General features: G+C 34.1%; 1 protein-coding gene across 3 annotated transcripts; it reads right to left on the bottom strand.

The window, feature by feature from the left end:
- On the bottom strand, positions 341 to 9,628 carry LOC109336085 (E3 ubiquitin-protein ligase UPL4). 3 transcript variants are annotated; one of them, XM_019572456.1, is made up of 18 exons: positions 9,578 to 9,628; positions 8,054 to 8,709; positions 7,837 to 7,947; positions 7,551 to 7,667; positions 7,290 to 7,448; positions 7,030 to 7,191; positions 6,365 to 6,517; positions 6,164 to 6,285; positions 4,986 to 6,078; positions 4,752 to 4,835; positions 3,154 to 4,374; positions 2,811 to 3,041; positions 2,612 to 2,716; positions 1,838 to 1,918; positions 1,664 to 1,732; positions 1,446 to 1,574; positions 1,255 to 1,338; positions 341 to 709 (listed from the first exon to the last, which is right to left on the bottom strand). In XM_019572456.1, exons 2-18 carry the CDS (start codon positions 8,675 to 8,677, stop codon positions 644 to 646), a joined length of 4,611 nt encoding a protein of 1,536 aa, XP_019428001.1. In that variant the 5' UTR covers positions 8,678 to 8,709; positions 9,578 to 9,628; the 3' UTR covers positions 341 to 643. The 3 variants fall into 3 exon arrangements, with proteins under 3 accessions (XP_019428001.1, XP_019428000.1, XP_019427999.1); XM_019572455.1 differs by lacking the exon at positions 9,578 to 9,628 and adding an exon at positions 9,224 to 9,565; XM_019572454.1 differs by lacking the exon at positions 9,578 to 9,628 and adding an exon at positions 9,302 to 9,565.

Here is a 14,306-nt window from a genome sequence, read left to right as displayed (position 1 = left end):
TCTATAAAATTGATGGCTATGATGGAGAGTTAGTGCAAGTGAATCCCACTTTTTTTTTAATGCAACAAAGGGTCAAAGACCCAAACTGACCAAGTGCTCTAATATATGCAATCCCTCATCAAACAGTTTCCATTTTTATGGATAACAAAAAAAATATTTTTATATTTACATTAAAATCATTTTTCAAAGTTTAGGAATTGTTAGAGACTATGATCTCATGCAGTTTTAGAAAAAGCTCCAAATATGCAACAAAGAGCATCACAAGAGTATCAGATATAAATAGCCGAGAGTAAACGCTATTAGATAGGTGGGTGCAACCCGTAAGGAAAAAAAGAATGGCATATGTAGCAAAAGCAAAGATAGTAGTAGCTATTATCATTGGCATGTAAAAGACTAATAATCATCATAAAGGGTCCTCCCTATTCACAAATACTATACATTAAATAAACCATGAAGCACCTTAGTTTCTTTACAGCCACAACTAACTATGTACACACCCCCAACAATTTTGTAGTCAGTGAAGTTCATCTCTCATTGAGAAAAACCACTGCCAGCACCAATTCATTGAAGCCCTTACCTACATTGCTAGCTAGTAGCTACCACTTACCCTAATAATTACATCTTCATAATCCAAATCATTAAGTTATGAAAGGTGGAAAGATCCTTGACCCTCTGTTATGGCATATAACAGCTTCTCTTTCATCCTTTCCTGAAATTTAATCAAGTGCCAACCAATGATTAGAAATAGGATAGAAAGTATAACAGCAAAAATAACCAAAACCTTTTCTCACAAGCAAGGATGGATCCTGAAAACATCACGAGTAAAAGAAAGGCGCATCACGAGTAAAAGAAAGGCGGTCTTGTGCACGAGGCTCCCACTAGTGGGTCTAGGGAGGATAGATGTACACACCGTTACCTCCACAAGCGAAGAGACGGTTTCCGGGCAAAGTATTTTTCTATAGAAAATACTATATACATGACTAATTATATAAAACATGTTGAAGAGGAGGAGGTGGACACTATGCTTGTCCCAAATCTAGCCCATCTCACTAGGTTAGGTTCACTAAATGAATCAATAAGCATCAGTATTTTTTGGAAACCAATCTTTCAGTAAGTCATTTAGGTCTATTTTTTTCCTAATGGTTTCCCGTAGAGTTATCTTGGTCTTCTTCTAATAGTTGCTTTGTACAGTTTCTAACAAATCTGGTGTTTTTCACTATAATATATTTGAAATAGTGAAAGCTGGGAAGCTACCTTTGAAGAGTAAGGAGGTAGCTTAAGATAATTTGCACAAGTCATCACACTAGGTAGGTCTGTGTCAACCTGGTTGCTGCAATGCTGTTAAAAAGAAACCGAAAACACAAGGATGAGTCTAAAGAGATAGAAGAGATAAATGTGAAGCATAAAAGCCACACAGAATAATATAGTGTATAATCTCTGCACACCTTTCGGACAATAGTCAACTTCGGATTGAGAGATGCCAATCCTCCTGGAGGAAGCCGAGGTGCGCCAGTCACAAACTGGAGAAAAGCTCGTCGTTTTTCATAGTCGAATTCACGGATAATTTCCAGCAACTGAATCCACAGTAGTAGTTAGTCCATGAATTATGAGAATGACTCAGAATATAGTATAAAAAAGTATATAATATTACGGCAATGCTTACGTTAACAATGGGAGGACTGCTAGCAGTGTACCCATGGTCAAACTTAATGTGATCTGCAAGCTCATTGATCTGATAACAAGGCATTATTCCGATTCAGTTTTCTCTATTATTTTCTTTTCAAATTGCTCGTCCACTCTAAAAAGGAAGGGACACTAGAAAAACATGTATACTTACAGCCCAAGCATCATGCTCTCCACAAAGTATACGTTCAAGTTCTTCTTCATTAAAAATATTAAGATGTTCGATGGAGAAAACCTGATAGTGGAAAACAAGAAAAAGAATGAAAGGGTAAAAACAATCATGAAGAACAGAACAAAACAACAGCGCATTTCAGTAAATACCAGTTTTTATTTGCTGTGCATTTTTGCATTTGAAAGCATAATGAAAATGAGGGCACTAAATGAAGTATAACAAAATGTCGGCGTCAACATCAGACACAAAGTAATGCAAGTAAGTTCTATAACTATGTATGATGATGACCCTAAGAATATTGGTATCTATTGTTAAACCTGTATGCTGTCCACCAGAGTGTAATTTAGACTGATATTATATGAAAACTTAAACACATGTACAATTTAACACAGACTTCATAAGAAAGACTTATAAGGAAGGGACAGTACACAAAACAAAAAACAGAATGCATAAAAAATAAGCAGTAAAAAGGTTCATGACGTATTATTTAAACTCCACTTTTCTCTAGATCTTTCTTTTTGCCTCTTGAGAGGCATTTCTCTTCAATAAGGCAACAAAATTTTTTTTTTTTTTTTTTATTCATGGGAGCAATACTTATTGGGAGGGGCAGCCACACACCCCGAAATGGATTAGTTTCTTACCCAAAGGGTGAGGGGAAACCCTTGGTAGTACCCAAAAAAACTGGATCATTTGATAAACAGAAGCAAGTAGATAGTATTTCAAGTAGTATAACGACAAACTGAGAATGGCACAAACCTGGTTAAAGCCAGATTTAAAAGCTTCCACTTGTCTTGAAACTCCTGATCTCACAGTTGCGTCGACAATAAGTGAAACATATTCTTCCAGGTTTCTCATATTTACCTACCAATAAGAATTAATATATAAAGTTTGTACCCTGCTATTGGAAGGAACAAATTTCCAAATTAAATTGCAAAAATATCAATCAGTAGCTTACAATCGTGTGATCAGGCCCTGAAGCAAGAATGATGTCAGGATACCCAGGAAGAGTAAAATCAAGGCAAAGATCCTCAATTTTGGTATCTCGAAAGTTTAATCCATACTCGAAATCAGAACTCCTTCCACAGCCAGATTCCAGAAACTTTTTCCGGTTAACTAGTGCTTGAAACTCTTGCAGTACACTACCAAGCTCAGGATCAAGTGATGGGATGTCATAGAGAGAAAGGTCCTAAAAAATGGTAGAAAGTGAAATGATAAGTTGGTTAAATTACCACCATTATACATCTTTGTTTTTGTGACAGGCTCATGTGAGTTCTTTAATAGAATCCAGAAACGGTTACCTTTCCAAGAATAAGTTTATAGAAGGCTTTAGAGAAGTGGAGATCTAAGACCCTTCCATCTTGAAGTGCTTTAGCAACAATTTGGCCTAAAAGGGAAAATTTATTTGTTACGTCAGAGAACTGTATGCCACAAGATGTATCTTGCATTGATGACCATGGCCGAGGAAAGAGTCCGTAAAAAGAATTGGTTCCCATTTCCTCGGACTGCAAGTTTGTCTTGAGGGTAAATGAAGAAGCATCATCTCTCCACATGCCCAACACAGATTTCTGGAACTCCTGACACACCAAGGTATAAAATTCCAAAGTTGGACCAAGACCAGTGCCCACTTCTTCATCATATTCCACTTCAAGAACCATTCTATTACGGGCATGTTGGTTCATCATTTGTGTGGCAGACTCCAGAATCTGGTTACGATAAACTAAAAACTTCTTTCGAGGCAATCCACTAAGACTTGTTTGCCTGTCCCTTACCATTCCTGAGTTGTACGACATATGAGGGAGGCTTTGTGGCTGACCGAGTGCTGCCAATTTGAAGTACTTGCATCTTGACTCAAAACTAAATAGGAAAGGACATGAAGCCATTAACTGACCACACCACGAAGGCATACCACCAATGGAGACTGCCAATGAATCCCTCATCTGTTGTTCCAGCTTCTCGGTCAACTTACCGCTCACAAACTCATTTTGTGCAACAGAATGAACTCTAATTTTTAGGCTATCCAGGTTATCAACTTTCCCTTCAGCAAAAGCACAAATTCTTTCTCGAGACATAAGGTGAACTATAAATCGGTTCATGCCTTCTAAGCTTTTGAGAAGAAACAATATACCGTAAGTTGGACTTGATTTCTCCAGATCCGAAACAAGTTCACAAGAGAACATGTCTCCGAAAAAAGGAGTATGCTGATAATAAGCTAACACTTTATCATTAGAGAAGTCTTGAGGTGAAGAAAGACATGCTTGAGGCATTATGTCCTCAGATTTCACAGCCCTTCTATAGGTTATTATATGCACTTGACTCCACAATTTTGCAGCAGAACAATCATTTTGTTTTATTATTTGGTGAAGAATAGCCTGATAAAGAGTCAATTTATGATCTAGATATTGTCCTTCAAGGTAAAAAGCAAGTTTTTGAGCAGCTTCATTGCTACTAGATACCGAGTGCTGTATTTGCAGTTTTGAGGCTGTTTCTGCATTGACTTGCTGTTCTTGCTCTGCATAGACCTGTTAGATATGGACAAAAATTTAAATCTATGCAAAAGTGCGCATACAATATCTTTGTTATCATGCTGGAAAAGAAATTAATAGGAAAAGAGATACAAGAACAACAGCGCGACTAGTGAATGTTTATTTAAGGATACCGTGCCGGTATAAACAATTACAACAATATTAACTCATCTCAATAAACTAATGGAGAATTTGTAGTGAAGTTATCACAATATACATAACATTAGTCAATAAAAACAGTAAAATGAAACATCTAAGAAAACATATTAAGCTAACATGTCAGGAACAACTATGTAGCATAATTACAAACCTAATTTAACACTAACAATCGAGAGTGTTCTGCTTTATTAACCAACTAATCATGTGATAACAACCTGAGTTCCAGAGGATGATGATTCCCCAGCATTTACATTGACAGCTTGATCGGGTACAGGCTGTGACGAATTTGGATCTTCTCCCTGCAAAATAAGCATAGCAAGATAAATATAAGAGCTAAATTAAGGAACAATTTCGCATTCCACTAAAGTACGATAAATAAACAAGGAATAAACAGATAAATAAGCACCACTTCAGGAAACGAATGACCAAATTACAAACTACGATTATACCTGTGTTTCAGTGAGGTCTGTCAACATGTCAACCGGGCAGGAACTTACATTTGGTTGCAATGCTGGTTGAGCGGATAAAGCTCTTGTTTGCTTTGTGCTTTTCACACTGAGCTTTGGCCATAGATATCCTTCAATGGCATGCAGAGAAGAAAAAGGGTCAACAGTAAGAAAATCCTCAGTGTAATCATTCAGGAAAGTCTCGCTCTCTCCCCGGACAAAACGGACTCTCAAGCAAGGATAAGGAACTGAACGTCCATTGGGAACTTTAGCATATGAATTTCTCAGTCTCTGTCCATTGCTTAGAAGAATAGGGAAAGCTTCCAAAGAAGTGAGAGCACTCTGCAAGTTCCTGATTAATATAGAAAGAGATGTGTCACCAGAGAGATGCGGAGAAGCATATAACCATACTCTGGCCAAAGCCTCAAATCGTTTCTCTATGACAGCGTTATAACCGCAAACGCTCTGTACTCCGTTTTCCATCATAGACTGACCACAAGATAAATAATTCACAAGTGACTTCACGATTCCACTCTCGATAAATTCAAAAGTAGATACTTGCTCCTTCCCAGTAAGCTTGTCCATAATTTGATACAATATACTGTTGACCTTATCTTCATGCAGAGCAAGAGCACCATTGTCAGTTGAGGTGTTCAACAAATCATTAGAAAGTGCTCTGAGATTTTGCAGAATATCAGTCAATCCTTTCTCAGCATCATACAATTCCGGTGCTAAGTATGTTGTTTTTATATGCTCTGCAAGATTATAAACAGCTTCTTTGTCAACATGGCAGTTTCCGACTTCTGATAATGTGAGACATTGGCCATTCGGAAATGCACAACATTGGCACTTAAGGGACTCTCTTGAAGCAGGCCTTTGACTACTGTCCAATGACAACTGAAAGCCACTAAATCCCGGGTACATCAACTGTGAAGATCTTTCTGGTGTTAAGATTGCATCAATGGCAAAAAAGACACCTTCCTTTATAAACAAATTTAAGAAATCATCCGAAAAGTTCTGAAGGACCATCTCAGCAATCTGTAGGGCTAACATTAGCAGATGGGGATCCTTTCGAGTGAATACTCCAGCCAAAAAACTGCAACAATAACCAGATAAAAGCAATACCTTTAACAAAAATGTATTTAATATTGAAACACAGAGGTTAAGGAGGACTTATTCACCTTGAAATGCTAGAGTTCTTGAGCACTTCAACAAGCATGTCAGATTTGCTCACACAAACAAACTTGTACATAACAGAGAGACATCCATGGCAAACATATAAACTTGCACCAGAATTAAACACCTGCATAAGGATGGAGTCAGTATTGCAATGAAATAAAGAACGGAAATGTAGTTAGCTAATTATAAGAAAATCAACCAACCTGGATTAACGAGGGAAACACATCCGTCCCAAGCTTTTGCACGAATTCCGGGTGATTAGCTAGAAAGGATTCTTTGTCTAGCACCAACTGATCACTCTGATCTTTAGAGAGCCCAGGGAGAAGCTCATTTAGCAATTTTAGTACTTCAAATACCTAGTGCAGGTCAGCAAATTATGGGTTTATAACAGAAACCGCACAGATCCTTTATAACAAAGCTCATATGTCACACAAATGCAATCCATTAGTAATGAAACCTTTCATTCCATTTCCAAATAACACTACTACATAAATGTATGGAAAGGATAGCAACAAATTTAACTCTATTTTTATTTCATTGGAACATTATAGCTCATACAGAAACATTTTCTACAGAAAATGAACAAAATATTTATATCATTCTACCAGATTGGTATTCAGCATTAACTTCAATTTGTTTAATTGAGCTGCAAGCTTATTATTGGCATCTTGTTTTTCAAACTAAAATTTTTTGTATGTATGGAAAGGATACTTATATGAGTGGAATAAACAATGTTGCTTTAGATTTGGAAATGTGAGCAATTGAGCATTATACTAGCCACGTATAATATACGAAAACATTACCGATTACCAAATTCATCACAACTAAATCAGTATGCCTATAATCACGATAAAAAAGAGGACTATACCTGATTACATTGTCCACCGATAGGCTGTGATGTTAACATTCCATGTGAAAGGTCAGATGTAGATAATAAATCTCTCAATGTGCTGCTTATATTAAGCTCATGTAAAGTCCTGCAAGCTACAACTGAACCAGAAGAGAGTTTGACAAGTAATCCTATCAATCCCTGCCAAGCAAAATAACAGATTCATATCAGCATCGAAGTTCAAAAGAAAAAAATATGGAAATTTAGGATATAAAAATGACAGATATAAAATTGCTTACATTATAAGTTAATCGAGATAGGGTTGTCGGACCATTTGAACTTAAAAGATGTGTGACTTGCTGAACCAGTCCATGTTCACAAAGTTCATCCAACAATGCAGAGGATTTAGCAACCCGCTCCACAATTTTAATCAAGCAGGTAACAACATTTTCGACAAGCTGGGGAAGTACAATTGCAGGTCAGTGTATATTACAAAAGGAAGGTTTACTCACAGTAGATGCAAATTTGCACGAGAATCATCTGAAGTTGATTCATTGTACCTGTCGATCCTCATACTGAAGAAGATTGCATAATATGGGAACAGCCTCCATGAAATGTGAAGGACTTTCGGAAGGAAGCTTCTTACATATGTTTACCACAGTAGAAAGAGCCACTCTCTGGCAAAGAGAGAAAAAGGGAGATGTAAAAAATAAAAACAATTCTCCACTCCTTCAAGAGCTTATTGGCTTTTGAGGATGGCAAAACAATCGCCGACCAAAAGAGGATGGCAAAACAATCGCCGATCAAAAGAGGATGGCAAAACAATGTCTCGAGTTAGAGGTTTACCTGTATGCTTGTTGAAAAGAAGTCAATATAAGTTAGAACAGCCATAATTGCCCCAGCCTGTAAACAAGGAAGTGGTTGCTCTCGTGATATTTTCTCCAATGCTTGGAGACACTACACAAATAATACAACATCAACAACCATAAAATTCCTTTCTTTCTATCAAGAAATATTAGAGACAGAAGCATATACGATACCAATACAAACAAGTGTTAATTACCTGTTCAGCTACATCTTGATACTCGATAGCCAATAATCTTTGACATAAGGCAGGAACAGCATCATGGCGAACAAGAAAACCAGCTGATCGAGGATACAGATCGCATATATAGGTGATAGCCCTTATAGAAAATAACATTATATCCGGATTACTCTCGTGTTTCGCCAGCTTCACAAGTAGTGGCGATAACAAGTCTGAAGTCATGCTGGGCAGTGATCCCTCAGTACAAAATGATAAAACTTCACAAAGTTCAGTAAGCACAGCTAATTGAGCAGAAGGTTCAGTTTGTTCACTTAAGGTAGATATAATATTTTTAAATTTCCCATGATCACTGGACACTCTCCCTCGATGATACTCATGGAGACTGCTATGGTGCTGCTCCATGTCATCTGAATCACATGATCCATAAGCCGAATCCTTCTCCGGTTCTTCCTCCGATCGGCTTGATCCTGAAGCAGACGATGAGGTATCCATGTCATGATCATGTGCCTCTGGTGTTGAATTCATATGTGTTTGAACTGGTGAGTTTGATGAACTCGGTTTAAAATCCAATGAACTGCACGCCCTCTTATCAGCAGGCAGTTCATCTACCATTTCGGGACGCTTCTGGCCTCTACTTCCCATTAATCAATTCGACTCCTCGATTCAAAGGACCCCTGTTCAGTAAAAAAATTATTAACTTTCATTCATCATCAAAAATTAAATAACCACATATATATACCAAATAATTCTGAAATCCAAACCAAACACAACGTTTTCAAAAGGAAAGTTCATAAATTCAATCCAGAACAACCAAAGCTCTTCCTTTATTCAAAGCTTCCCTAAAAAATAAAACAGCACAAGTAACAACTTTTGCTTAATTTTCAAAATCAACCCAGTTAATCAGTCATCAGAATCCTTAAATCCCCACCCTCCAAAGAAAAAAACAAAATTGATAGTGGTATCTGGGTTTTGATGATGCATTCTTATTAATATAAGATTACAACAATCAAAAACCTCAGAATAAATAAATCAAACATGTTCATATAGATAACATATTCAATTATTCATCCAAGTCCTGAGTGCATCATCAATGCACGAAAAACCATTAAGAGAACAGAAGAAAAAAAAAACAATCATAAGGAAGATAGAAAAACAGATACATAGAATGATCAGCGAAGAAACACAAACATGGGAAGTTGAAGTCTCAAAACGGCAACAACAGTTTCAATGGTTTCTATATTTTCTTGTTGTTTTTGTTTTGAGTACCTAGTTGTAGTTCTTAATAATCGGTCTTCGAGACAAAAAATCGAAGACCCAGTTTTTGTATCAACGAAAAGAAACAATTTTTATGATGATTTTAAATAAAAGCCAGATTTTTTTCTTCTTCTTCCTCTTCTTTCTAACTTAATCGCTGAATTGTGATTTTTTCTGATAGAGAGAGAGAGAAATAAAAGGGATAGGATTGAGTGTGTATAAGATGATGACGAAAATAAGAAAAATAAAATTAAAAAAGGAAAGAAAGAAAATGAAAATGAAGAAAACCAGGGGAAGGTGCACACGAAAGCTTGAAAATAGAAAGGAAATAAAGGGATATAAGTGTAAATGTAATTATGGGCGTGATTATTCTAGTGCTAGTTTAATCACCAATTAGTCTCCTTTCTAATTTAACTATATTATTTCTTGGGAATGCATATGGTGCTACTGAGGTGTATCAATATTGATGCATATTATCAACATCTCGTTAGTTAGCTGAGTGATATAAAAATTCATTAGATCTTCATTATGACTATAAAGTTAGGATTTAATTTTTTAGAATATACTTATTGAGATGAACAGTTACGCACTTTTTAAAAAATGATTAATTTATTATCTAAAAAAGTGAGGGATCACCTTGGTACCAAATTTGATCAATCTATTATCTTTTATCATCATATGAATATAGCTAGTCGATGATTCGATTTCTGTAAGAAAATATTTTTTATAGTACCAAAAAAAGGGTATGGTTAAAGATAATTAGTTAACATATCTTGTAAAAAGAATAAGAAGGAATAGTAGTACCATTTTTCTTCCCTTAAGGAGAAGCATCTTATTCCTTAAGATGATGTAGTATTTTTTAGGTTGTTGATTATGAGACTCGATTATAACTTCGTGAGGTGGATTTGGGCTTGGAAGTTGGAACATGAGGTGGTGTCGCAATGGTTTGAGGGCCCGTAAGAAATAATTGAATGGTCTTTAATTAATGTTCTTAATCACGTATTAATGAATTAAAATTATACTAGTTTATACAAAATCAATGGATAATTGCAATTTGGAATCATATGGTTAAAAAATCAATGTTTTAGATATAATTGCAATTCAAAACCATTAGTTACATATTTAATGATCTGATATAATTGCATCCAAATTATTGGTTTCCAACCCAACAATAGTTTTCTTTACAATACAATTTATTTATTTATTATCATCAACCATGCATATAATTAAATTTGAGATATCTTTCGAGATATTTTAGGGATTTTCTCCGTAAGCTTATTAGTCAATTTTTTGTTTTCTTTATTATTTTTTAAATGCCTTTTCTTTATCTCTACTATAACTATTTTTTTTAAATGGTTCAACAATAAATTAGATTAGAAAATCACTATTGCTCTTCTTACTTGCCTCTAATTATCTTGGAAAGCTTGCAATTTGGGGATGAGGAATGGTTAGAGTAGGACATAACTATGCATGTGAATTCCTACGACTTTTTGTCATGCAATAACATCTTTTAAAGAAATAAAAAAAAACTAAAATGTGAATAATTCGATTTCTAATATTGATATTTGTCGGCAATAATCACACACCCTAAAAGATGGTGAAATTTATTCAGTGACACCCTCCTACATATGACACTTATCAATTGATTGTGCATTGAACAACTCAAGTCATGCGGGCTTAAAGGGTCTTATTTGTGATACTATATATGAGAGTGTTGTTGGTTGGTTTCTCAGGATACATAGGCATCCATACAAACATGTGTGTAGAGTTAATGGTGATTTTTCACGTCCTTGTTGGCAATATTATATATATATATAAATTTGAGATCCCTTAAGAAACTACATTTTTATCTTGGTCAACAAGGTTGACTCAATTAGTTTAGATTAAGCCATATATTTTATAATTACAATAAATCATTGTAGATTACCTTTTTCGTATAATTAATGGTATCACATTACTTTATGGTTGACGAATTAATTTCTTTAGAAGTATGTGATTGTCCCTCCCAACAAGTATTCTTTTGGATAATTGAATCATTAACATCTTGGTCTATTTAATTGAGGATATAGAGAAGTATTATACCACTAGATGAACATCTTATTAATTTGACATATTAGTGATAATCAATAAGTATTTATTTTAATATTATATTAGTTATGAGGTTTATTTAACCTTAGCAAGTCTATATACTCAACTTCCTTTCATTACACAACAAATAAAAAATAAAGCTCTTAAAACTCTTTTGAGAATGTGAATTTGTTGAAGTTATGTAATAATTATGAGTAATTTAAATATCTTTAACTATATACATTTATAGACACATTAAAGTCTTGTAGTAATAACAATTTAATTTTTAACCCATTATTTATTGATTCCCCAATTTGATTTCCCCATATTTTTAATGCTTAGTTCATTAGTTTTCTATATTAACACTTGAATACATGAGTTGTGTGCATGTTAAGAAGTCATTGATTGAGACAATGCAATGGGAATTTAAGAGCACGAGCTAAAGCTTTTGGGAAAAATTGGAAATAGGAAATTTATAAACAACTACATGCATGACTTTGGACCAAGGGTGGTTGAATTTTTGACAGAAATTTAATTCCTCTCTAATTGATGTGAAACATTAGATTAAAAAATATCAACTTGTAAACTAATCATGTTACAAATATGGATGCCCTCTCTCAACCACGGTAACAAATTCCATTTATTATTAAAAAAAAGCATTTTGTCAATCCAATGACGCTTGCTAAAAATACAAAACAATTATATTTATTTAAGAGAAAAAATATATACACTCACAAGTTTTATACATTGTTACTACATTATTCATTATTTATGTTTAAGTTTAATTATCATTTATATTTAATGATCATTAACTCCTTAAAAAAGTAATACAAATGAATGGTGAATGATATATTATCTGTATATAAATTTTAATTAATAATGCACACATATTATACTCTTTAATTAAAAATAGAGGATTTATTAATATACAAGAAAGCACTCAAAGTATTGTATGTTTACCATTCAACTACATTTAATTACAATATTAAAATAAATTATTAGAACTTGTTCTATTAGTGAGGACTTTTGGGTATAAAATAAAAAATTCACAAGTCTCATATAGGAAAAAATTTGAAGGAAAAAAATTCACAAATCTTACATTGAACAGTGGTCGAATTTAGAAAAAATATCATGTTATAAATAGAAGTCTTTTCCCTTTATATTTTTCTCGTCCCAAGTTGAGTTCTCTATTCCTCAATTTATTTTTTCTCCCTCATAATTTGTCGATGCATTTCCAACATATTTGTCCATCTTTCTTTTTGTGGTGTTAGAATTGGCACAATTAGCAAAATTGTGAGAACTACACATCATAGATACATCATAAAATGTCTTAAAGAGAACATTTAATAATAACTCACACAGTAAATATTTTTTGATGTCAAGTATTGCAAGCTTCAAATTCAACATGTTGGTATTAATAAGTGTCGTAAGACATTGTTGAAGGAATACAAATAAAACAAACTAGTCTTAAAAAACAAAATTTGCAGTTTCTAAAGTGTGAAAACGTCATTTTTGAATAGAGTATTTTGGTTTTATTTTTCTCTTAGAATATTTCATACTTATCATAAATCATTCTCATGTATTATTTAATTTTTAGCTATTATAAATTGTTAGGTATTAGTGACCTAGGAACACCTAGAAGGGAGGTTGAATAGGTGTGGCGGTTAAACTTTACCGTTTTTTATCAACAACCCACTTGCTGGAAAAACAGTCCAGTTAATTGATTAACAAAATTGTTTAATCGATTAACGTGATGAACAGAATAGATTCAGTTAAACATGTAATTTGCACAACAATTAAGATACACTTGAACATATATATTTCAGATATTTTTGCGCAAAAGTATTGACTATATAGCAGTAAACAAATATCCAATTTCTCAAGAATAAATTCAATGTATCATGACAAGAAAACAGTTAAAGAATAATGAAAGAAAGAACAGTGCAAAAAGGGTTTTTATCCTGGTTCGTTTGCGGTCTTCTGCAAACTACATCCAGGCCTCCCCTTCTTGATCAGGGAGATTTTCTTTCTTCACAATATTGAATTAAGAATACAATTACCAGTTCAATTTACAAGCACAAGGGATGCTCCCTTCTTGATATCTATGATATCTAAAACCTGGTTTGACTCTACCCTTTCGCCTATTGAGAAAACCTTTCTCGCGAACTAGCCCCAACCAAGAATCTTATCCTCAAATTAAGACCTCCATGCCTTGGTGAAGAATTTCAATCTCTATGGTGATCTTACACCACGAGACAGATCCAGACTACACAAAACACACGTTAAAATCAAGGTATACTAAGCATAGAATGCTTAAGATATTATAATATAAAGACTCTAAGATTAACCCTTATTCTAATAAGTTAAGCCATCAATGTAAGAATGAGTTAATCAATTATCAGTATACAAATAGTTTCTTTCTATCAAAATCTAATGCATGATCATGTCAGCAATATTAAAACGAACATGAAACTATGCAGAAACATAAAACATGTTATTGCATAAACAACATAATCTATCTTCTCACACATGCAACTCTCTTGCAGAAAAGTAGTAAAAATACGTATGCAAATGCTCTCTAAAACAACCCTAAACAAATAGAATGAATGCTTATGAGTTCTGAGTGAAGCCTCGTATTTATAGCATGGAGAATAAGTGGTTTAAGCCGTTGCAAAAACAGTTAAACAGTTAAGCAGTTACAACAGCAGAAACAGATTTCAGTTATAACATAAAACCGACTCGTTAATCGATTAAGACTACCATTTAATTGATTAACGGACTAACGGAATGCCATACAAGCCAGTTAAAACAGAAAACACATATTCAACAGAAAATCAATTATGTTAATCGATTAAGCTACCACGTTAATCGATTAACTGGAGCAATTATGCATATGTTTCAAAAGGCAAACTTCTCATATGTTATGTAGAATATGTATACATGCTCTACC

Source organism: Lupinus angustifolius, chromosome LG20 (genome assembly GCF_001865875.1).
Source record: "Lupinus angustifolius cultivar Tanjil chromosome LG20, LupAngTanjil_v1.0, whole genome shotgun sequence".
In the NCBI taxonomy this organism is placed as follows: domain Eukaryota; kingdom Viridiplantae; phylum Streptophyta; class Magnoliopsida; order Fabales; family Fabaceae; genus Lupinus; species Lupinus angustifolius.
The sequence above is the reverse complement of the archived record's forward strand: the minus strand, read 5'-3'. Positions and strand labels throughout refer to the sequence as shown.

Coding starts and splice junctions, on each gene's coding strand:
- LOC109336085 (XM_019572456.1), bottom strand. CDS start 8,677: ATGGGAAGTAGAGGCCAGAAGCGTCCCGAAATGGTAGATGAACTGCCT. Junction 4,836..4,985: donor CAGACCTCACTGAAACACAG/GTATAATCGTAG, acceptor CTTATTTTGCAG/GGAGAAGATCCAAATTCGTC. Junction 1,733..1,837: donor GAGAGCATGATGCTTGGGCT/GTAAGTATACAT, acceptor CCTTGTTATCAG/ATCAATGAGCTTGCAGATCA.